The 22629-nt window shown below is 44.9% G+C and overlaps 1 protein-coding gene across 1 annotated transcript in view; it reads left to right on the top strand.

The window, feature by feature from the left end:
• The window catches only part of AXL (AXL receptor tyrosine kinase), a 100360-nt gene that overhangs the window by 62283 nt on the left and 15448 nt on the right, over window positions 1–22629 (top strand). Inside the window, exons 7-15 of the mRNA XM_088477107.1 lie at window positions 4336–4531; window positions 6820–6959; window positions 9968–10112; window positions 10197–10214; window positions 11640–11775; window positions 11872–11963; window positions 15783–15878; window positions 19616–19693; window positions 21414–21506. Of these exons, the coding sequence (XP_088333233.1) occupies window positions 4336–4531; window positions 6820–6959; window positions 9968–10112; window positions 10197–10214; window positions 11640–11775; window positions 11872–11963; window positions 15783–15878; window positions 19616–19693; window positions 21414–21506 (994 nt within the window). The remainder of the gene's footprint in view (window positions 1–4335; window positions 4532–6819; window positions 6960–9967; window positions 10113–10196; window positions 10215–11639; window positions 11776–11871; window positions 11964–15782; window positions 15879–19615; window positions 19694–21413; window positions 21507–22629) is intronic.

Below are 22629 nucleotides of genomic sequence, written 5' to 3'. Positions count from 1 at the left end.
TATGACCATCGCGACCATCACCCTAGCGGTCGTTAGAGCTGTGGGTGTAAACCCACAGCCTAACGACCGAAACAGAGGCGGGCGGTCAGGATGCAAGCGGCCGCCCAGTTTCTGAGCGACCGCTTGCATCCTCCGACCGCCTATGAATGAGGGCCTTAGTACTACAACATAGACAAAAATGGGAGAGCAGATGCACCATACAACCATTTAATAATTATACATCATATCCGAGGTTTTTGGCATACATTTGGCCAAAGTTATGAGCTTACCCACCAACATCATGGTAACCTAATCAGGTAAGTCCCTAACATTATAAGGGTTCATGTATGGGGCGTGGGGCACCCCCAAACCACCCCAGCCAAACCACGGCAGGGCACCACACAAATGAAAAATAGCAGTAAAGTGATGAATTGTTAGGTAAGTGAAAGTAGCTGCTTAGTGTTAAAAGTGTTACAAAAGTTTGCCCCCAAACATGAACCCCTATAATGTTAGAGACTTACCCGATGAGGTTACCTTGAAGTTGGTGGGTAAGCTCATAAATTTGGCCAAATTTATGGCAAAAACTTTTATATGATATATAATTATTAAATGGTTGTATGGTGCACCTGCTCTCCCCTTTTTTCTATATGTATAAATGTATTATAAAGTCATACAGAATAAAGGGATGTATTGTGCTTGGTAACACATTACTGGTGATTGTCACTCTCATAAAAGCACAATCACTTATTTATCTCTATTGCGATCGCAGCTCCGTATTTGCTCGCAGGTCTGCTGCGAAAATATGCTAATGAATGCTATCACAGTGCCATTATAGAGATGCCCACTGCTTTTATCTCACATCTGTAATACTTTGCAAACCTCCATAAACATCGGTAACATTGAGTACCATCGGCCCCTTGCGCAGAATTACAGCAGCCCTAACCTTACTTAGAAATTGCTAACCTCGTTGCACGCAGTATGTACTTAAGCTGCGTATGCCGTCGCAGTGGCTAATTTATGCCCATGCAACGGCGTTCAAACGGACTGACACACCTGTGTTTCTCCAACCACTCCCCCGTCACTACCCCCAAACGCTCACTGCCTGTCAATCGCTCTACTATGGATCTCTGTGGTCTCCGTGATCACAGTTCGGTCGCAGTGGTGCCTTCGCACATGCGCATTGTGATGCATAAACATGCACTGTACACAACAATCAGCCGTTTGCGAACGCTTTTGCAATAGCAATCCTTAATGAATCAGGCCCTTAAACAGAATTGAATGCAATGTAGTAGTAATTGCTCTCACATTATTCAGATGAATAACTTCATACCCGTCATCTTAATCAATGTGCAATTGTACCAGCCCTATTTGTGGTGCAAAAGATTTGCTGAGAATAACTGTTCTTACACGTACACTCAATTGCTTTGCATGCAATTTCACCAACACACTAGTCGAGTTGCAAATGCACTGCAAGATACTGTACGTCCATAAAACTGCCTCGTGTTAAACTATGCACTATCTCCTATTTGAAACAGTATCACAGATTCAGAATTCTGAAACTCTTAGGGGTCTATTTACTAAGCAGTGTTAGGAGACAGAGTGAAAAGTGATAAGGTGCCAGCCAATCAGCGCCTAACTGCCATCTCACAGGCTGTGTTTGAAAAATAACAGTTGGCAGCTGATTGGCTGGCACCTTATCACTTTTCACGCTGTTTCCTAACACTGCTTGGTAAATAGACCCCATAGAAACATAATCTATACACAGTATAAAATAATGTCCCTGGTAGGCATCTGTCTGTCTGTTCGGGCTAATCTTGTGAACCACTGGACGGATTTTGATGCAGTTTGCACTATTCTTTAGAGCTTTTGTGGAGAAAGGTTTAGGTGTATGAAACATTACTGTATGACAAAAGGAAACTGAGCAGTGATGATTTTAGTGAAGCAAGTCAATGAAAACACGGACATCCAAGCGATTTCTTGGCTTACACTTCCTAAATTGTTACAGATATATCACGATGGACTATTTTATACCATGTAGAGACTGATACATATTATCTGGTTTCTCCAGAAAAATGAATGTAAGCCCTGTTTACTGATACAAAATTTTCCCTTTTTTTACTGTTCTTACAAGTCCAGTTCCCGGTAAGAGCCTGCTTTAGCATGACAATAATTAAAGCACAGGGACAGACACCTAACATTGCTGGAGCTGACCTAAGTGGAGACTGTTTTTTTCATGGACAACTTTACGTGGCCCTTTTGCATGTCAAGTCAAAACTAAATATTTTCGTGTTGACATCAGGAGGAAAAACGACTAATGGCGTCTGCAAGGCAATCTTATAAGACCTTGGTTAAAAAAGACTATAACCGTAAATTCAAAATTGCTGCCCTGCGACACCGAGGTTGGTCGCTAGGTATAAATAAAAATGTTGGGATCTTTGTCCCTAGTGATTTTATGCTATGTAAATTAGTGAAAATGCTGGTGAAATGTTGTCTCTAATGATTGTATACTATATAAGTCAATGGAGGTATTGTACTAATGAGGTTTTATCTGTAGTCATTGTATGCTTTGGTAATCACTTGTTTGCTTTACTAATGAAGTTTTACTCCTATTGATTATATGCTATGTAAATCAATAGGTCGCTTTGCTATCGAAGTGCAAATGCGCAGAAGAAGATGATCAGCAATTAGCTTGGATCAATCCTTTGCAAGTTAGACCATGACAGCAAATGTGTGATTAGTGACTGAGGGTCTCATTTATCAAAGAGTTTTATCATTAACAGCGAGTGATAAAACTCATTGTGTATGATAAATGGTGCTCCAGCCAATCAGCTCCCAACTGTCAGGTGACAGTTGGGAGCTGATTGGCTGGAGCACTATCATCATTCGCTGTGAATGATAAAACACGTTGATAAATGGGGCCCTGAGTTTTTACTTTAAGCTTTATATATCATATCATACATATGTCACATGCTAAATCCCTGAGTTATAAAATGTGACAGAGATCTATATTGTGTTGTACAAGATGTACAGTATATCTACAATATCCTATTTTACTTCTTTAGGCTACTCTCTCCCAGAACCACCTCAGCACCACTCCCCACCACAAGATATATAACCAGAACATCAATGTGCCCCCATATAGCCATGTAATAAGTGGCTTGGCCCCCTACACGATGTATAAAGTCCGTGTGGCCTGCATAAGCAGTGAAGGGGTGTCCCACTGGATTTTAGTGAAGCAAGTCAATGAAAACACGGACATCCAAGCGATTTCTTGGCTTACACTTCCTAAATTGTTACAGATATATCACGATGGACTATTTTATACCATGTAGAGACTGATACATATTATCTGGTTTCTCCAGAAAAATGAATGTAAGCCCTGTTTACTGATACAAAATTTTCCCTTTTTTTACTGTTCTTACAAGTCCAGTTCCCGGTAAGAGCCTGCTTTAGCATGACAATAATTAAAGCACAGGGACAGACACCTAACATTGCTGGAGCTGACCTAAGTGGAGACTGTTTTTTTCATGGACAACTTTACGTGGCCCTTTTGCATGTCAAGTCAAAACTAAATATTTTCGTGTTGACATCAGGAGGAAAAACGACTAATGGCGTCTGCAAGGCAATCTTATAAGACCTTGGTTAAAAAAGACTATAACCGTAAATTCAAAATTGCTGCCCTGCGACACCGAGGTTGGTCGCTAGGTATAAATAAAAATGTTGGGATCTTTGTCCCTAGTGATTTTATGCTATGTAAATTAGTGAAAATGCTGGTGAAATGTTGTCTCTAATGATTGTATACTATATAAGTCAATGGAGGTATTGTACTAATGAGGTTTTATCTGTAGTCATTGTATGCTTTGGTAATCACTTGTTTGCTTTACTAATGAAGTTTTACTCCTATTGATTATATGCTATGTAAATCAATAGGTCGCTTTGCTATCGAAGTGCAAATGCGCAGAAGAAGATGATCAGCAATTAGCTTGGATCAATCCTTTGCAAGTTAGACCATGACAGCAAATGTGTGATTAGTGACTGAGGGTCTCATTTATCAAAGAGTTTTATCATTAACAGCGAGTGATAAAACTCATTGTGTATGATAAATGGTGCTCCAGCCAATCAGCTCCCAACTGTCAGGTGACAGTTGGGAGCTGATTGGCTGGAGCACTATCATCATTCGCTGTGAATGATAAAACACGTTGATAAATGGGGCCCTGAGTTTTTACTTTAAGCTTTATATATCATATCATACATATGTCACATGCTAAATCCCTGAGTTATAAAATGTGACAGAGATCTATATTGTGTTGTACAAGATGTACAGTATATCTACAATATCCTATTTTACTTCTTTAGGCTACTCTCTCCCAGAACCACCTCAGCACCACTCCCCACCACAAGATATATAACCAGAACATCAATGTGCCCCCATATAGCCATGTAATAAGTGGCTTGGCCCCCTACACGATGTATAAAGTCCGTGTGGCCTGCATAAGCAGTGAAGGGGTGTCCCACTGGACAGACTGGGTCGCCATGGAAACCATGGAAGGAGGTAAGAATGGATGGGAAGATTTTGTAATCTTTCTCTTTTTATTTTTCCATTTCTCCTACTTTCTCCTTTTCTCTCGGTGGGGCAGATGTACTAAGCTTTTGAGAGTGATAAAATGGAGAAAGATTATGGGCCTAATTTATCAATGAGCTTTATCATACGTCACAAGTTTTAAAACATGTTGTGTAAATAATGATGCTCCAGCCAATCAGCTCCTAACTGTCATCTGTTTAAAAAATTACAGGGTACAGTTGCACATTTGTGAACAGATATAGGCCAGAACACAGACTCACCTACACTTGAGAACACTGAATTAAGTGCAGACACTACCAAACTGCTTGTGATTGGCTATCTGTGATTGCCACGCTGACTAATAGGCATTTTCCTCGCTGGTCGTTCATATATTGTTGCAAATGCGTATACTGTATTTGCAATTTTAAGTACAAAAGCTACCAAGTTGTTACTGTAGTCTTTAAGGTTTTTAAAAGTCTACCGGTGACTAAGGGGGTGATTCAGCAAGGATCTCAATTGCAATTCCGTCCTTGCTATTATGCAAATGCAGTAGGAGGTGTATGACACCCCCTGTATGACACCCATGTATGACACTCCCTGACGCATTTGCGATCCCAGCACTGCGCCGGAGGTTGAAGGCTGTGATCACCATCGTGACCACCGGTGGTCGATGGTCGTCATGTTGGATGGCGCTGGGCCGCCAGCCAGCTGAGTTTGCCTCAGCTTACTTAGGCTGGCCGGCTTGCGAGGCCAGGACACTGCTTCGGTTGATGCAGTCCCTGGCCTTGACACTCCGGGAAAACGGGGCGGACACACCCCCATTTCCGGGTAACACCAGCAGACCCCGCACGCCCCTTAAATGCCTTAAAGGCTGTGTGCGATTACGCAGAACCCATTCAGCACCCTCACAGAATGGGTCCTGCGCACGCACAGATTCCCGATAATCAGGAATCTGCGTGCACTGCTGAATCAGGCCCTAATAGCGAACTCGTATTTTGCAAGCAAAACAATTATTTAATGACCTGAGTGTTAGTGTATGCGACATATGCCTGCCGTAAACCTGGCATGTATGCTACTGGTGGCGGTTTGAACATACAGTATATTAGCATCTGTACACATTAGCATATGGGTGTAAAGACACTTATGTGCAACTTTTTTTTTTGTAAGTGACGGACAATTTAGACTAACTTTAAATCAAACCCCTTCTCTTTTATTATTCTTTTCCCCATCATTAAATATGTTTTCCTTCCACATTTATGTCTGCTTTCCCCGTCTTTGTGTCTGTTACTCAGGGGTCTAGTTACTAAGCAGTGTTATGAGACAGAGTGAAAAGTGATAAGAAAGTGATAAGGTGCCAGCCAATCAGCTCCCACCTGTCATCTCACAGGCTGTGTTTGAAAAATGACAGTTGGGAGCTGATTGGCTGGCACCTTATCACTTTTCACTCTGTCTCCTAATACTGTAAATAGACCCCTGAATCTTAGTCCCAATCACCATTTGCTACATGTCTCTCCTCTGACTGCGTTCCCTCATTGTCTGGCTCTTCCCTGGCAGAGGAAAGAAAGCAACCAAGCCTTTTGGAGGGGCTTCTTTTCAGCCCCGGCCTCTCATGGTCATTAGTATACAAGACACAAACAATTCTCTCTGTGTCGGCATTCCTGCCGCAGCCCCAGTAGCTGTCGGTGCCCTTCCTATTCCACCGAGATGTCAAATTATTTCACTCCAGCTTTAGCCATTGCCCCCACTCTATGCTTTGTCTCCTCTTCTGCCTCTCTGGAGTGTTCCTGGAGCCTGCATTTGTGTACTGTGACAGGCAACTGGGATAGAAATGTTACTCTACTCTAACAATAAGCTTAGTGATACAAAGTATTTGATTGATGCCAATGTATTTAAGTGTGTCATTTCATGTGTCATTTAAAACGGTGTAAATCATTGTTACATTACACAGATTATTTGTTTTTATGTTTGGTTTTTGTGACCACGAGATTAGTAGGTTGTGTAACGGGGCCTCTACAGGAGAAAATGATACTTTATTTAAATGAAACAATTGTTGGTTAATGTCTGTGTAGGAATAATTGTACTGGATACTGTTCCTTTACCAATGCCATCTGATAAGTGCGGGTTCTAGAAGTTAAATCATAAGTTGTGGTCACTGTACACCACAGTGTTATTCCTTCTGTATGTAATCATGGGAGCTTAAGGAGAGTAAATCAGACATACAGTAATAGCTTCTAGTGCTCATGTCATGCGCTCATCACATTCATTTTCCCCTCCAATAGTTCCATCTGGTCCTCCTGAAAATATAACTGCAATAAAGAACGAGACTGTCATGTTAGTGACATGGAGAGAGCCAAGCGCATCATTAAATGGAGTATTAAAAGGGTACAAACTGGCATATCAAACCAAGGACCAACCGGAGGTATGCAATGCATATAATATACCATGTGATTGGGCTGTATGTGTACATGGTGTAGTGTCTGTATCCATCTGAGCTGTATACATGTCATAGTGTAGGATCTGTACTGGACCAGAGTTGTGTGTGTACATGGTATAGTGTTTGTATCATTCTGAGCTGTATACATGTCATAGTGTAGTGTCTGCAGTGGACCTGGGATGTGTGTATATGTGGTGTAGTTTTTGTATTCATCTGAGCTGGGCCTATTGTGAGAAGTGGAGGAACTGTGACCAGTGATGTGTGTGTGACCAATGCTGTGTGGGTGTGACCAGTGATGTGTGGGTATGGCCAGTCCTGTGTGTGAGACCAGTGCTGTGTGGGTGCGGCCAGTGCTGTGTGGGTGTGGCCAGTGCTGTGTGGGTGTGACCAATGCTGTGTGGGTATGGCCAGTTCTGTGTGTGAGACCAGTGCTGTGTGGGTGTGGCCAGTGCTGTGTGGGTGTGGCCAGTGCTGTGTGGGTGTGGCCAGTACCATTTGGTAATGTGAAGCCCCTACACTAGCAGCATGTGGGAGGGATGTACTAAGCATCACATCGTGGATGCCGGTATGTACCTATAAAAAATTGCAAAGGACTGCTCTCCTGATAAAAGCTGTCTTTTGTACTAGAAGAACTTCTGAGTTCATGACCCAGAAGTCCTTCTGAGCATGCGCAGAATAATGTGCATGCCACATGGGACACTGGGAGGGATCTGATTGGATCTCTCTCAGAAGGAAATGTGAAGAGAAGCCCACAGGCTTCTATTGGGCATTGCCAACTAAAGATGGAGTTGCTCACAGCATCCAAGCGAGTTTGGCAGGGACGTGCAGTTAGCGCAGAGCCTCCCCTTTCATACTCATGATATTTGACATGAAAATAATTAGAATAATACAAAGAAGATATTTATAACTTATACATATCATCTTGTTTATTGTAATATTTTTTATAGTTAACACTCACCAGCTATGTGGAGCTCCCTGGGACTGTAGGAAGATGGAAGATGAGGCAACAACAGCTCGGCCTTGCTTCTGTATAATCAGACACCACTTGCAGAGCTGGTGGTGGGCCCATACCACGGGCAGTAAGCTACACAGAAAGAGAGTTAATAGAGGCATGCAGTGTTTAGAGATAGGAGCTCAGGGCCTGATTCTGACCCACTCGTGAGCGCTGAGCGCTTGCAAGCGGGTCGATGGTGCACAAGTGCGCATGCCCACGATGGAGGGTCTCGTCGCAAGCCCGATGGTCGCGATGGTCTTGACCATCGCGACCATTTTTTTGGCCGCTCGCATATGCTGTGGGTGGTCACCCACAGCTATGCGAGCGGCCAGGAGGCCGCTCCAAGTTTAGGTAGGAGGGCCCTGATTCAGAGCGAGCGCTCTGGTCAGAGTGTCCGGCTCTGAATCAGGCCCTCAGTCTGCAGCAGCAAGAGAAGACACAGTGATGCAGGTAGGAGAATCAATGAACACTAAAGCTTACTGTAGTGAGGGGAGAGTTACAGGGGCCCATTAATCAAAGTGTATTTGAGGTAAAATCCCCGAAAACACCCGTCTGGGGTTTATCTCAAATACTAAGCATCCCCCATATGTATTAAGGAGGGACCGCAGCAGGGATCTCCGATACCTCCTATGATCCTTCCATTACCACTGGCAGCCGCATCCCCCATAGGTTTCTATGGGGGATGCGATGCTGCCAAATTTACCAATATCCGGAATACGATGTATTCCAGATATTGGCCCCCGCAGCTTATGCCATCAGAACATGGCATTAGCCGCTGTAGCCTATGGGCTACACTGCGCACTATTAGCCGGTTGAGGGATCCGCCAGAACCCTCCCCGGCCATGGTGGATGTGCTTGTGCAGTCTATTGGACTGCGCATCTCCAGCACCCACTGCACTGGCCGGCAGCTCCCCGGAGACATTGCAGGGAAGGGGCACCTTTCAGAGCCTGTGTTCCTGCATCTCCCAGATGATACATCCGACTGATAGGATCGCTTTTTGTAATGCAATCATGGGCGTTACTGGCATGTCCTGATCGCATTGCAAAAGCGATCATTGCTAAATGCCCCCACAATGAGACAGGCTCCCAGCACTCAGACCCATCTCCATGTGTGCCTCCCCAGCCATTGACCTCACCGCACGTCACTGGAGCTTGTTACATATGGGAATGCCAAAAACATAATTTTCAAAGTTTTGGCAGCATTTTCAGCTTTAGTAGATTCCTCCCTAATTATGTAAAAGTAGAAAAATTGCATAATCTTGTGAGGAAAATAGAAATAAATTTTTAATACTTATGGCCGACCACGTGGCCAGGCTGGGCTGCTAGTCATCATCATGCTGTCATGATGATAGACCTATTTTTTAGGTGAAGGCCTGGAACTGTAGTCCCATTTGCCCTGGACAGGACTTGCACACTAATTAGCCCCAATGTGCTTGTGCATGTCACAGTGTAGTACGGTCTGTATGGACCTGGGGTGGGATGCATAACGCATCGCATTAATGCCGGTGTTAATTACGCCGTTATGCATGAAGAAAATCACAAAGAACAGCTCTCTCGGTAAGAGCCATACTTTGCGAATGAGGGACTAATGGGCTTATGCCAGAAGTCCCTCTGGCGTCCAGAAGGACGTACGCCATGGGGGGTGCTAAGAGGGATCTGGCTGGATCCCTCGCAGGGAGAAAGTTCAGAATAGAAACCCATAGGCTTCTAGTGGGCAATCCCATCTGAAGGTATCGCTGCCCACTGCATTAAAGCCCCGGACAATATCGCATTCCAGGGCATGATGCATATGACAATTGCGGTCAGCCCCCTGAAAATGCAATTTTTGGGAGTTTTACAGCATTTCTTTCTTTGCTGCATCCCGCCCCTGGGCTGTGTGTATACCATAGTGTAATAGTTTATCTCCTGAACCTGAGTGAATACATGTCACGGTATAATGATGTCTGTATTAGACCTGGGTTGTATCTTCCTGTAATGTACTGCATAATGTATTACTCAGGTTGTGATGGATGCTGGGCTGACCAATGACGTAACACTAGAGATATTTCATCCAGTGGAGAACCTGACAGTCCGGCTGTCCTCCTACACATTTGCTGGGGATGGGCCATGGAGTGACAAAATAGTTGCTTCAGTCATAAGTTATGGTGAGTAGTATGAGCGAGCTGCTTGCTGTTTTGTATTAGTCCTTTATTTTATGATGTCTGATGGGTCTCTTTTTTTTCTTTCAGATATCAGTCCCCCTGCAGGTGAGGAACAGAGCAGAGCATGCTGGGATTTCATATCTGTGTAGCTGCTAGATGTCTCTTCTGTCTTAAGGGAATGAAAAGTATTGTGTCTCAAAGGGCCCTCATGTGTCACCCTACAGAGGGAGGACAGACTCCATATGTCCTAGATACCCTCTTTCTGTGTTACCCTGCAGCGGGATTGACAGGCTCCATGGGGAGAAATCGATTGTTTTTTATATCGCGGCTTTCATTAATAGACATCCGTAGGAGCAATTCAATTGTTTCTACAATCAGGCACGTGGGCCACAAGTGCGATATTTCTGCTCACAGCCTCCTGAGGTGGCGAGCAGAAATGTGTGAACAGTGCGCCCAAACCAGGACTTTAGACAGGTTTAGCCTCTTTACGTGGCTAAACCTGGTTCTTTTGGGCGCGACTAGCCCGATAATTAATGGGTGCCCAAAACAAATGAGTTGCTCTGTCGGACGCTCATTAATTATCGCGGCCCAAAAAGCAATTGAATTCTTCTACTTATCTCATTACTCCCTTCGTTGTGTCTCCCTGTAGTGGGAGGGACATTGGCCCTGATTCAGAGCCGGACGCTCTGACCAGAGCGCTCGCTCTGAATCAGGGCCCACCTCCATTAATATGGAGCGTGCAAAATGATGGTCGCGATGGTCTTGACCATCGCAACCATCGAAACTGCAAGCAAAAGCCTGCGTTTGGGTTTTTCAACTGCAAGGCCAGGAGTGATTTTGGCTCTATCAGAGCCAAAATCACTCCCACTGACATCACTAGTGATGTCAGTGGGGCCGGCTTCAGACGGTAGGCGTTCCCTTGGGAACGCCTCTGTCTGGCAGGCACGTCCCTGGCACGCCCACCAAAGGGGGCGTGCTGTCAGTCACCATCGACAGCACGCCCCCTTTGATGAGACACTCCGAGCGAAGGAAAGTCCTTCGCTCGTCGGGTCTCGCGCATGCGCACGACGGAGCTCCCTCCGTCATGCGCATGCGCAGTGGGGACCATCGACCCACTTGCGAGCGGACAGCCGCTCGTGAGTGGGTCTGAATGAGGGCCATATTTCTTATCTCATTGCTCCCCTCTGCCTTGGTAACTCTGCAGTGGGGGAGGGACAGACTTTATGGAGGGTGTTGGTACCTTTACCCCTATATCTCATAGCTCCCTTCTCTGTGTGTGACCCTGCAACGGCACGTATAGACTGCTTGCCTCATAATAAATATCTTTATGTAACCTTAAAGTGGGAAGGACAAAAGCCATGTCTCATAGCTCCCTTCTATCTGTGTAACACTACACTGGGTTAGATAAACGTCATGTCCTATAGCTCTCCTCTCTGTGTAGCCCTGCAGTTGGTGAAGAATACTTTATAGTTCATATCTGACTGATTCACTCTGACTCACCGTCTCAAAAACATTTGTCTTTTTCAACAGCTGTCAGAGACAGTTCGGCTACTATCTTCTCCTGGCACTGGTGGTATGTGGTGCTCGTTGTCGCCGTGGCCATTTTTGGTGCCATCATAGTTGCTGTTTTTTTGGCACGCCTTCGAAAGAAGGAAACGCGATATGGGTGAGTGCGGAAGCTCTTCGTGTAATAAGGCCCATGGAAAATATTAGACAAGTAATGCTAACACTAATGGTGGTGCTATTTCAAATATCTTTTCAGAGAGGCCTTTGAACCAACTGTGGAGCAGGGAGAACTCGTAGTCCGTTACCGAGTGAGAAAGTCTTACAGCCGCAGAACCACGGAAGCTACTTGTAAGTCATCTGTAAGCAGATCTGGTTTGATGATACTAAGCTAACTGCAGAAGTTTAAAAAAATAGCATATCTTGTACACAGCTTGTGTTAAAAATAGCATTTTCTTTTAAATGGCAAACTGCTCCCCCAAACACACACCTCCTGTAATAATAACATACAAGCAATCACAACACATACCTACAGCCACACCTGCAAACTCACCAGCCTGATACACACTATGCTTACACGCTCTGACATACACAACAGTAACAAAGGACTCCGCAGAAAAGCCGTCAGCCTTCTATATTTCATCACTTCTTCTACGCTGCCCTCATTTCTCTTACTTTCCTCTCACCGCTGTTCCTGTGCTCTTCAACGTCTGTTCACTAAACCCATTTCTATCAGGTTTGGCTCCAGGTTACTTTGGCTTAATGATCTTCCCTTTGTAACTGATACCGTCTTACTCAGTCATACCAACATCCATAGCAAGATCATCATTAGGCAACCTAGGCCAGAGCCTAGAGCCCAGTGGGCAGTGAAGGCCCTAACCTGTTTTCATGTTTTATTTAATCTTTGTTACAAACAGAAAGGTGAATGAAGGGGGCCCAACTAATATGTTGCCTTAGGTCCCATAACATCTGGCTCTGCAAAAGCACTAACCTCCCCTCTTTGCTTACTCATTGGTGGCTTTCTTATTACCACTTCATCTCCACGTTCAATCCTGACCATTGACAATGACCCAATCATTGAATATAATGGAATCTATCTTCCATTGTACAGTACAGCCATAAGCGGGGCTCTAGGGAGAATCCTAGCATTAAATGAGAATCTGCTTCTCTTTTATCTGGATGCTGATTCTCAGGTAACACCTGTAGTGTGATGTAAGGCTCCAACCTACCCCAGGAACGTTGTGATATTGTCCTGCTTAAATGTAGTGGATACACTCGTACTATAGGAGTCTTTCTGCTATAGAATATAATAATGCTTGGCTTCCTAGCCGAAGCCTGTAGACAGAGTCACAGGCTGGGTCCGTGAGGCCAGCAAAGAGTATAACACACTATGGGCTGATAAGTGCATGGATGTGGCTAGTTTGGGTATTTTGTGGTCCCTGCCAATGTTGGCTTTAGGCAGTTGGATTGTCTCTACAGAATGCCTGTGCCATTAGGATGAACTCAGCAATGAGGTGGATCAGTGCATTAATATTAATGTGCTTTTCCCATTCTCCCAGTGCAAATGTGTGAATAAGTCTTTACTCTAAACACAGCACTACATATGGGGACACATTGCTCCGCATTCCCCGGCAGGGGGTGATCGCATGGACCCTGCGCTGCTCCTTAGTGTTTTCTCCCTCTACCTTCCACAATGCATGAAACATGGGAACAGCATGAGCCTGGCATACCGCAGTACCACTGGCACATGCTTTTAGAAAGTTGGCAGTCGGACATGGTATCCATGAACAGAGCACAAATATATTCTATTAATAAATATGTATTAGTATTACTTTCTTTTAGAATAGAAGTTTAGTGAAACATGTTTTTATAAATTCCCCACACAACTTTTTTTTTATTTTTTATTTCTTCGCATTAGTGGGAGCTGCCATCCTACTTCAGCTTTGGTAAAATGAAACAGAAATACAGATTCCAATGAAACAGCTCCCCTAGTGGACAAATCATGAAAATTACAAATATTGCCCTAACAAAAATATTTATATACATAAATTATGTTTTGTTGATTTTTGATAACTCTTTAATTTAATTTTTTGTAATTAACCAAAATATATCAAAACTAATCTCAGGAATTATTTATATTCATGCAGGGAATTAATAACAATTAAAACAAAAACTTGGGAAGTGGAGAGAAAAGGGGCTTTTTTCCGGGCAATAAATTGTTAAATAATTACTTAAGTTGTGTGTCAGTAACTGACACCAATAATGAAGAAGACCCCTCACTACTGAACAGAGGTTCTAGTACACAAACTGAGCACAGTCTGTTTCTTTCTAATACAATAGATTGCAGATTTTTGCCAAATGCATGCTTATGTAACATCTGAATATTTCATGACTGTGCTTGGTGTTAGTTGTTGATTCATCTGCCAGATGTCAGGAGAGCCCCATGTGTGTGTTTGGAGGAGAGGGTCTGCAGTACAGGGACTTTGCTGTGACATAGGTGGGGCTTAGACCAGGCTGACGGACACATGATCTGTAAGGAGTCTGCAGGGAATCTGCTTGTGTTTCATCCACTTGGCTGAACAGCAGGAAATTACTGCTCATGTTTAGTTCTGGACAACTCTGGGATCTAGACTGCTCCGTAGTTACCGAGGGACCCTGCTCCCAGCCATGGTCTCATCCTCTGTGACTTTAGTGCATGTCTGTTCTGGAATACATTTTGCTGTGTTAAATGGGGTTTCCACCAATCTGACATAAAGTGAGTAGTTGTATTTTACTATGAGCAGATGGGAGAGGATTAAAGACAGAAGACTGGTGCAGAGCTGAACGTATGTCCGCTTGCGGAGCATGTATCTTCCATCTATCTGATGATGACTTATGGTAAAGCAGGCATATATGCAGCACACAAAGATACATACAGCTTTGCATATGTGCGAGAATACATTTTTCCGTACTCGACCCTCTGGGGCAATGTATGCTGATTTGTTTCCAGTTTTACATTAGGCCCTGGGTGTGTTAAATGCTGTAGAGCCCTGTGTGCCACTGAACGCTCCTACTACACAAATCTCTGCTGGGTGATAATAATTTAAAAAAATCTGCATTTAATTCAGGTTCTTTTACAGCCCCCTAAAATCCCCCACTCTTACCAAGAAGCTGAACAGTTTAATGTCTAAATCAGAGAGTAGGCCTGATTCACAGATGGACGCTATTAACCAAGCCGCTACGTATTTGTATGCTGTGCCACAATATGCAAATGCCACAGAAGGCGTCATGTGAAAAAAGATGCTACCTGCCGGCTTCACTGATCCGTTCCTTTGTCCGAAGACATAACATAGGATCAAACTGCGTGACCATTGGACAACTGAGTTAAGCTAGGTACACACTATATAATTAATTGGGCCAATTTGTCAATAATCAGGAGATCGTCCTGATCTATTGCATACAGTGTAGGCATGAACATTTTTGCCATACGCCGATGAAACAGCCCAAAAAGGCCATAAAGGCACGTTTTGGATTATGGAATCAGCCAAAAGGTCCCGATATTGTGCAGACTGTGGGCATTTTCAAAAATCAAAACATATTTTTCCATGACTTTTCCAGATTACCTCATCTCATTACTGGGCAGACATATTCAAATTATCGCTCCACGAGCCACGAAACCATCACATTTGTCAATACAATTGTATAGTGTGTACCACAGATATTGGAAACTATCACTTGGAGAAAATCATGCTGTTTGTCGGGATGACCAAAAAAATCACAGTGTTTACCTAGCATAACCCTCAGCTTACTCAGGATGTCTGGTGAAATCAAGCTTCCGGGGCCAGCGAAGCTGCGTCCAAGGATGTAGACACTAGCTTTGGCATGGCCAGAAAACAGGGCCGACCACTTTTCTGGGAAGCTTCTTGGCGCTGCCCACAAACGCCAACAGCATGTCAATCATTTGGGGCACTGCGAACGACATCACTGACCCAAATCTATACATGCAGCGCGGCATCTGCACATGCGCAAATCTCAAAACAATGGAGATTTGCATAAACATTGCGCTTACGTAAGTCTCTGAATTAGGTCCAGTGTACATAGTAATGCGCCAATACTTCACTGTGTATCTTTGTCTGAACACTTATTTCCAGCTTGTAACCTAATTAACCATAACATTAATCCACTTTCCAGTGAACCGGCTGGGAATTAGCGATGACCTTAAAGAAAAGCTCCGAGATGTTATGGTGGACCGGCACAAATTGACACTTGGCAAGACCCTAGGGGAAGGTGGGTAGAAACACTGATATGAAGTTGTTGTACTTTTAGAATGGGTAACTAGCTAAGAGCTGATCTGCATTTTTGTCTATTATTGGTCAATTAGCGTTTGTTGTTCATAGTTAGCAAATATGTATCCTACTGAATGTAACTGGTTTCCAGTTACTCAAATTGGATCCTATTGAGTAACTGGTTATTAACTGGCCTGTACCCTGCTAGATGTAAAAGGCTAACAGCAAAGGTCATTTACAACCCAAAATAATAGAAAACCACAGTGCTAAATTTATTTTGTGACCTCTTATGTCTACTTTTTGGGCAGCCTCATTTGGTTTTATGGGGAAGTACATGGATAGGTCACAAAAATGGCAGCTTGTGCTGGGCTTCACCAGCCAATGGGAATAGTTGGTGATTAATTACATTGCTAAGTGTGGATTAGCTGCGTGAGTCTGGAAAATGTGATCTTTCAGGGGAGTTCCCGGCTATGCAGGAGGGTGTACAGTGTTTTCTATTGAGTTAAACAAGTTATTAAAGGAATTAAAGTATATATTGCCTCACCCCATCTATGTAGTTATATAGACACAAATATTAGTGATAATTATATGTTTTTAGGGCATGAGCATAAATAGTAAAATATTGTCTGTGTATTACAGTCTGTCTTTGGATAAAGACTTGTTTGAGGGAGGCAGTAACATTGTTCACACACAACGGGTCCTAAACTAAGAGCTACTTATTTCTCCACTCCTCCCTCCTTAATTCTCTTGTCTCCCTTCCTGTCCATTCTTCTCTTCATTCTATTCTCCTTTCATGTACTCTCCTTCCCATTCCCTTCTCATTCCCATCCCCTTCTCTTTCCCATTCCCTTCTCTTTCCCATTCCCATCTCCTTCCCATTCCCTTCTCCTTCTCATTTCCCTCTCCTTCTCATTTCCCTCTCCTTCCCATTCCTCTCTCCTTCCCATTCCCTTCTCATTCCCAACCCCCTCTCCTTTTTATTATAATATCCTTTCCATTCCCCTCTCCTTCCCATTGTTCTCTCCTTCCCATTCCCTTCTCATTCCCCTCTCCTTTCCATTCCCTTCTCCTTCCCATCCCCTTCTCATTCCCCTCTCCTTCCCATTCCCTTCTCCTTCCCATTCCCTTCTCCTTTCCAACCCCCTCTCCTTTTTATTATAATATCCTTTCCATTCCCCTCTCCTTCCCATTGTTCTCTCCTTCCCATTCCCTTCTCATTCCCCTCTCCTTTCCATTCCCTTCTCCTTCCCATCCCCTTCTCATTCCCCTCTCCTTCCCATTCCCTTCTCCTTCCCATTCCCTTCTCCTTTCCATCCCCCTCTCCTTTTTATTAAATTCTCCTTCCTATTCCCCTCTTCTTCCCATTCCCTTCTCCTTCCCATTCCCCTCCTTCCCATTCCCCTCTCCTTCCCATTCCTCTCTCCTTCCCATTCCCTTCTCTTTCCCATCCCCCTCTCCTTTTTATTCTATTCTTCTTCCCATTCCCCTCTCCTTCCCATTCCCTTCTCCTTCCCATTCCTTTTTGCCTTTCCATCTCCCACCCCCCTCTCCTTCCCATTCCCATTCCCTTCTCCTTCCCATTCCCTTCTCCTTCCCTTCTCCTTCCCATGCCTCTCTCCTTTCCATTCTCCTTTCCATCCCCCTCTCCATTTTATTCCATTCTCCTTCCCATCCCCCTCTCCTTCCCATTCCCTTCTCCTTTCCATCCCCCTCTCCTTTTTGTTCAATTCTCCTTCCCATTCCCTTCTTGTTCTCATTCCTCTCTCCTTCCCATTCCCTTCTTCTTCTCATTCCTCTCTCCTTTCCATTCCCTTCTTCTTCTCATTCCTCTCTCCTTCCCATTATATCCTCTCCTTTCCATTCTCCTTTTTTCCTTCCTCTTTTCCACTTTTTCCAATTTACTGCTCCACTGCAAACAAACATTTGGTAAAAAAGAAAAAAAACAGTAAAGTGCCTCTACCTAAAGCTGAGAAGGTGTGTGGTGGAATAGAGGGACAGATGCAGAGTTGGCAAAATGTGTGAAAATTATCTGCCCAAAAAAGCACTGGGAACTAGCAGAGTGGTAGGTATCTCGAGGCACACATACCTCCGCACTGAGAACTAGCAGAGCGATAGATATCTCGAGGCATACATACCTCTGCACTGAGAACTAGCAGAGTGGTAGATATCTGGAGGCACACATACCTCCGCACTGAGAACTAGCAGAGTGGTAGATATCTGGAGGCACACATACCTCCTCACTGAGAACTAGCAGAGTGGTAGATATCTGGAGGCACACATACCTCCGCACTGAGAACTAGCAGAGTGGTAGGTATCTCGAGGCATACATACCTCCGCACTGAGAATTAGCAGAGCTGTAGATATCTCGAGGCACACATACCTCCGCACTGGCAGCATCTGATTTACAACAAGTCATCATCGTCAACGTGTACTTGTACCAGCCCTATAGCAGATACAATAGAGTTGTCTCCTAACGTGTATATGCGTGTTTCTGAAGGCCTGCATGAGCTGCCATTGGTAAAACGTGCCTTTATTATACTTTATTTACTGTGCAAGTCTACTTTTTTTATATAAATATATTTCTTTATATCTACAGTTATATACAGTATACTTCATAACAATAGTCTGCTTCCTGCTGAATGTAACTGGTTAATATTAGTGAGTCTTTAAACATCTGAGGCAGATGCCCATTTAGTACATCAGAGTCTTACTGAGTGTAACTAGTACCACACTGGTCTCCATTTTTTTCAAACCCCCTTTAACAAAGAGACTTATTCTGCTGTTAATGAGACCAGTTCCCCCAGTCTGATCCAGTGTGTTTATATGTGTGTGGGAACGGTCTCACAGTAACACGAGCCATGCATGCTCTGCTTCCGTTCCCTGTCTTATCCTACACAGTCTGGAAAAGCTATCGGAAAACAGCCCTTGGTCTAATGGCTTCTTGCTCTCTCCTGGGAGACTGATCACTAGCCAGCTCTTCCTCAACTATTCCCATAGGGCAGCTCATTAACCCAGCGGCTGCTGTCTTCCTATGTGTCCTGGGGAAGAACACAGCAGATATATTTATGTATAACAATGAAAATGAATCTGTGCTAGATATATTATATTTCAGGAAAGCTTCATATATTTAAATAACATTAACTTCCCACAGAATAAATTGTAGTAATATGATCTGAAATGACTACTGTACGTCCTTGCGCCAAATGTCAGTGTGCCAATGTTCTGGGACACCAAAGTCAGGGGAGCCGAGAGGGGGATGGGTTGGGTGCAAAGTACCCAGATTCAGGTTTCTCAGAGGACCCAGGCTTGCCCCCAAGATGGCACGGCCAGATCCCCTCAGTGTGCATAGCATCTTTAAAGGTCACCCGATGCAGCGTGGCCGTAGCCCCATTTGGACTTGCCGCTCTCTCATTATTAGGGCCCACCTGAGCTCTCTGCCCAATAAGATGTGATGTATAAACCACAATCAGGGCACTTCAAAAACAGATCCAAACACCCACTGTTGGACTTAAACTACAGGATGTGCTTCTCTGGCGTACGTTATTTACCTGAGAACACTCGGCGTTATACACAACAGAAACATTTTCTTTTACTGAAATGTTTGTTACTGGCGAGATGGGTAAGTAGAGGGTGTTGTATGAGTGCATTTGTAGGTTACTACATAGGGGGGCTTGGGTTTGGTTATCGGATATAGACAATGGGGGAAAAACTAATCTGATCAAATATCTGATTTTTCAGGAGAGTTTGGCTCTGTCATGGAAGGACAATTAAATCAAGATGACTACATTCTCAAGGTGGCCGTAAAGACCATGAAAAGTAAGTGATAATCTATTTTCGGTGTCCCCCTGCAGTGGGAGGGACAGACTATATGTTTCATAGCTCCTCTCTGTAGGTGTCACCATATCGTATAGCTCCCTTCCATCTCTGTCACCAAGGCCAGATTAACAATGGGGCGGATGGAGCTCCAGCTCCAGGCCTCCACCTAAAAATAGGCCCATCATCATGACAGGATGATGATGACCAGCCACCAGCTGGCCACACAGTTGGCCAAAAATCAGGAGTATTCGTATCTTATTTCTGTTTTTCTCTACATATTTAGGGAGACATTGGGGCTGATAGTGTAAGGGGTGTACACGCCCACACGGCACTGGCCACACCCACACAGCACTGGTCACAGCTCCTTCCCTTCAGTATAGGCCAGGGGTCAGGGAACTTTTTTACCTTTTACCCCAAAATATATTTAGATACGCTGACGTTATCCCCTTGATTTGAAAGGAAGGAAATCGTATAGTAGTGCCCCTGTAGTAGTGCCCCCATATAATATCCCTGTAGTAGTGCCCCCATGTTATGCCCCTGTAGTAGTGCCCCCATATAATGCCCCTGTAGTGCCGCTTGTACAAAAAAAACACTTACCTTAATCCCCGCTCCTGCATCCGCCGCCGTCCTGTCCGCCCGGCTGCTCCTCGGAACTATGGGCCGTCTCTCATGACGTCATCATGACATCTCTCCCATAGAGCGCATGGAGAGAGCCGGAAGCTGGAGTTCAGAACAGAACTCCAGCCTCCGGCTAACGCGGCGCTGCAGGGAAGGAGCCGGGCGCCCGCTGGTAATAACATCTCAGCGGCCGTTCGGCTTAGAGCCTCCCTGCGGCACAGCCGGGCATGCATATGAATCATTTATAGAATGATTCATATGCATGCCCGGCTGTCCGTCCATTACCCCCAAGAATTTCATTTTTACCCCATGTGGGGTAATTTACCCTTGTTCCCTGACCATTGGTATAGGCCCTTGAACATCTTCAACCCCAGGCCCATTTGGCCCTTAATCTGTCCCTGTCTGTCACCCTCCAGTAGGAGGGACAGTCTACATATATCATAGCTTCTTTACTACTGACTGGGTCACTGTGCATTGGGAGGGACAGACTCTGTCCTCATATCACCTTGATTGAGAGCAGTGAACTCATTGCCTCATTGATCTCTACTGTCTGTATCACTGTGTCACCCTGCAGTGGGCGGGACAGACTATAGGTTTCACAGCTCCTTTCTGTAGGTGTCACCATGTCCTATAGCTCCCTTCCATCTGTGTCACCTGCAGTGGGCGGGACAGACTATGGGGCCTGTTCATAAACACTAAAATAACGTTTTTAAGGACATTTTCCTTAAATAACGTTATTTTGGTATTCATGTAGCCACTTAGCACAGGAGATATCACAGATATCTCCTTGCTAAGTTCCCCTGCGTTAATTTCCACACTCCCCATACATTAGTATGGGGATGTGGAAATTGTGGTATTCATCAAATTCCGAAAATTATCAATTTTCGGAATTTGATGCAGTTACTATTCGCCACTGTGAGGTGGCGAATAACAGGTGAAACTTACCTGTATCCGCGTGTGCAGGTCCCCCGACGAGTCCCTCCGGCGCTCTGCTCCGTCCTCAGGCTCCGGAGGCTGGTCGTCCTGCAGTAGGAGGGATCTTGCATGTTACATGTATTATTACATTTTCATTTTGACTGTATTTTTTTCCTTCCCTTCCCAGTCGCTATCTGCACCCGGACTGAGATGGAAGACTTTCTGAGTGAGGCCGTCTGCATGAAAGAGTTTGATCATACGAATGTCATGCGTCTTATTGGTGAGTGATGAGGTCCTCAATCAAATGCCAACGCCACAGATATAGGCTCACATCACATATTAGCCATAGAGGGGTGGTGATTAGCAGGGAATCATGGAGTATAAAGCGCTCATGGGCACAGAGGAATAAAAGTTGGGCCTAGTCCAAAAAGCCTATCAATGTACAGCACCCAAGGCATGTCCAACTTTTCATATGTAAGGTGACATTTTCCACTTTCAGATAATAAATAACTTTGGGGGAGATTTATCAAAGCTTGGAGAGAGTTAATGTGGAGAGAGATAAAGTACCAACCAATCAGCATCTAACTGCTCTCTAGGTTTCGGTTGATTTGAATTATCTCGGTGTGGTTTTCTATTTTTTTGCAACTCCAAATCCTTGTACAACACAGGGCCGGCTCTAGGGGTGTTCGACCTGAGCGGTCACACAGGGGCGCCACCCATAGAGGGCGCACCCCCCTCCCCAACATCCCGATTTCAGCGGGACATTACTGTCCCGCTGTTCCACCCGTGGGCCAGAAGTGGCCCGCAGGTGGTTAAATCGGGAGGTTGGGGACTCCCACCGCCGTAGCTGTGCGGCGGTGCCGGACCCCGGAGACTCTGAATGGATGCTGCTCACATGCGCTCGCCATCTATTCAGTGACGGGAGAGGGCTGGGGGAAGCCCAGCTAGTGAGGCTTGCGATGAGACCCTTGCGGTAGGGTTTCGTCTGCCGCAAGCCCGGAGTGCTTTTGGCTCTATCAGAGCCATGTCAGTGGGGCCGGACCCAGACGGTAGGCGTTCCCATGGGAACGCCTCCGTCTGGGCAGCCACGCCCACGGTACGCCCACCAAAGGGGGCGTGCTGTCACTTACCATCGACAGCACGCCCCCTTTGGTGCGAGACCCTGAGCGACGGTTTCCCCGTTGCTCGCCGGGTCTCTCGCTTGCGCACGACGGAGCAGCCTCCGTCGTGCGCATGCGCATTTGGGAAACATCGACCAGCTTGCGAGCGCTCAGCATGAGACCCACTGTTCTATGGGGATCCAAGGCTGATGCTTTTATTTCAATAAAGAAATTTGTGTCTCCTCCTAGTCTGTGTAAATAAAGTTACAGCAACATACTGTTCTCACATTTTATACAAAGATG

This window comes from Taudactylus pleione, unplaced genomic scaffold, assembly GCF_031769625.1.
Source record: "Taudactylus pleione unplaced genomic scaffold, aTauple2 ptg000199l, whole genome shotgun sequence".
In the NCBI taxonomy this organism is placed as follows: Eukaryota; Metazoa; Chordata; class Amphibia; order Anura; family Myobatrachidae; genus Taudactylus; species Taudactylus pleione.
This window is presented reverse-complemented; position numbering and strand designations above follow the sequence as displayed.